The sequence below is a fragment of the Lampris incognitus genome, chromosome 18 (genome assembly GCF_029633865.1).
Source record: "Lampris incognitus isolate fLamInc1 chromosome 18, fLamInc1.hap2, whole genome shotgun sequence".
NCBI classification, from domain to species: Eukaryota; Metazoa; Chordata; class Actinopteri; order Lampriformes; family Lampridae; genus Lampris; species Lampris incognitus.
In genome coordinates, this window is record NC_079228.1 from 16,091,751 (window position 1) to 16,092,631 (window position 881).

General features: G+C 54.0%; 1 protein-coding gene across 1 annotated transcript in view; it reads right to left on the reverse strand.

The window, feature by feature from the left end:
- Window positions 1–317: 317 nt before the first annotated feature.
- cspg5b (chondroitin sulfate proteoglycan 5b) overlaps window positions 318–881 on the reverse strand; it is a 16,252-nt gene continuing 15,688 nt past the window's right edge. The window contains 1 exon segment of the mRNA XM_056297976.1: window positions 318–881. This exon segment is cut by the window's right edge and continues 111 nt beyond it. Coding sequence (XP_056153951.1) covers window positions 318–881 — 564 coding nt within the window.

The following is an 881-nucleotide window of genomic DNA, read 5'->3' on the forward strand; positions in this document are numbered from 1 at the left end:
GCAGGTCGTCTTTCTGAATCAGTCCAGTTGGCTGGCACCTGTGAGAAGGACCAGGCGCTCTGTTCTTCATGGTGGAGAGACATGGTAAGGCAGGGGATGCATGGATGATGGATGGATGAGTAGGTGAATGATAGAGGAAAGTGTATAAACAAATGAATGTTGGGATGAGGGGTCACTAATGGATGAGTCTTTTGTCAGGTATACAGCATGTGTATGTATGTATGTATGTATGTATGTATGTATGTATGTATGTATGTATGTATGCTTGGGTGCATGGATGAATGGATGGATGGATGGATGGAGGCCAGGGTTCCTGGTTAGGGCAGCGGAGGCAGGGATCGGGTACTGATGGGGCTATACTTCATGTCAGAGGGCGAGGGAGGTGGCTGGGTGAGGAGAGGGGAGGAGGGAGAGGGTCGTAGGTAGACCTCATGGGATTCCCTGCCTGTCCCCCATCGCTCTGAGTCAGGAGCCTGAGACCGGCCTCGGGGCCTACGCAGCTGACATTGAGTGGAGGAGGAGGAGGGCTGCTGATACTGGGGGGAGAATTGGTGGGAGGAGGAATAACAGTTGGGGGAGGAATAGCCCCCTGGTGCTGTGTGACGACTAGGGGAATGGTGACGACTCGGAGAGGGTTGTTGGCTGGGTGTGGAGAGTCTATTTGACAAAGGTTGGCAGTTATGTGGCAGGTGTTCCTGGACACGGTTGGATGACTTGGGTGACTTAGGTGACTTGGGCAGCTTGGATGACTTGGGTGACTTGGATGACTTGGGTGACCTGGGCAAATTGGATGACTTGGGTGACTTGGGTATGGGGTGAGAAGAGGAGTAGGCGTTGGAGGTATGAGTGGGAGGGGTTTGGGCGGGAGGGGCGGGGTCTCC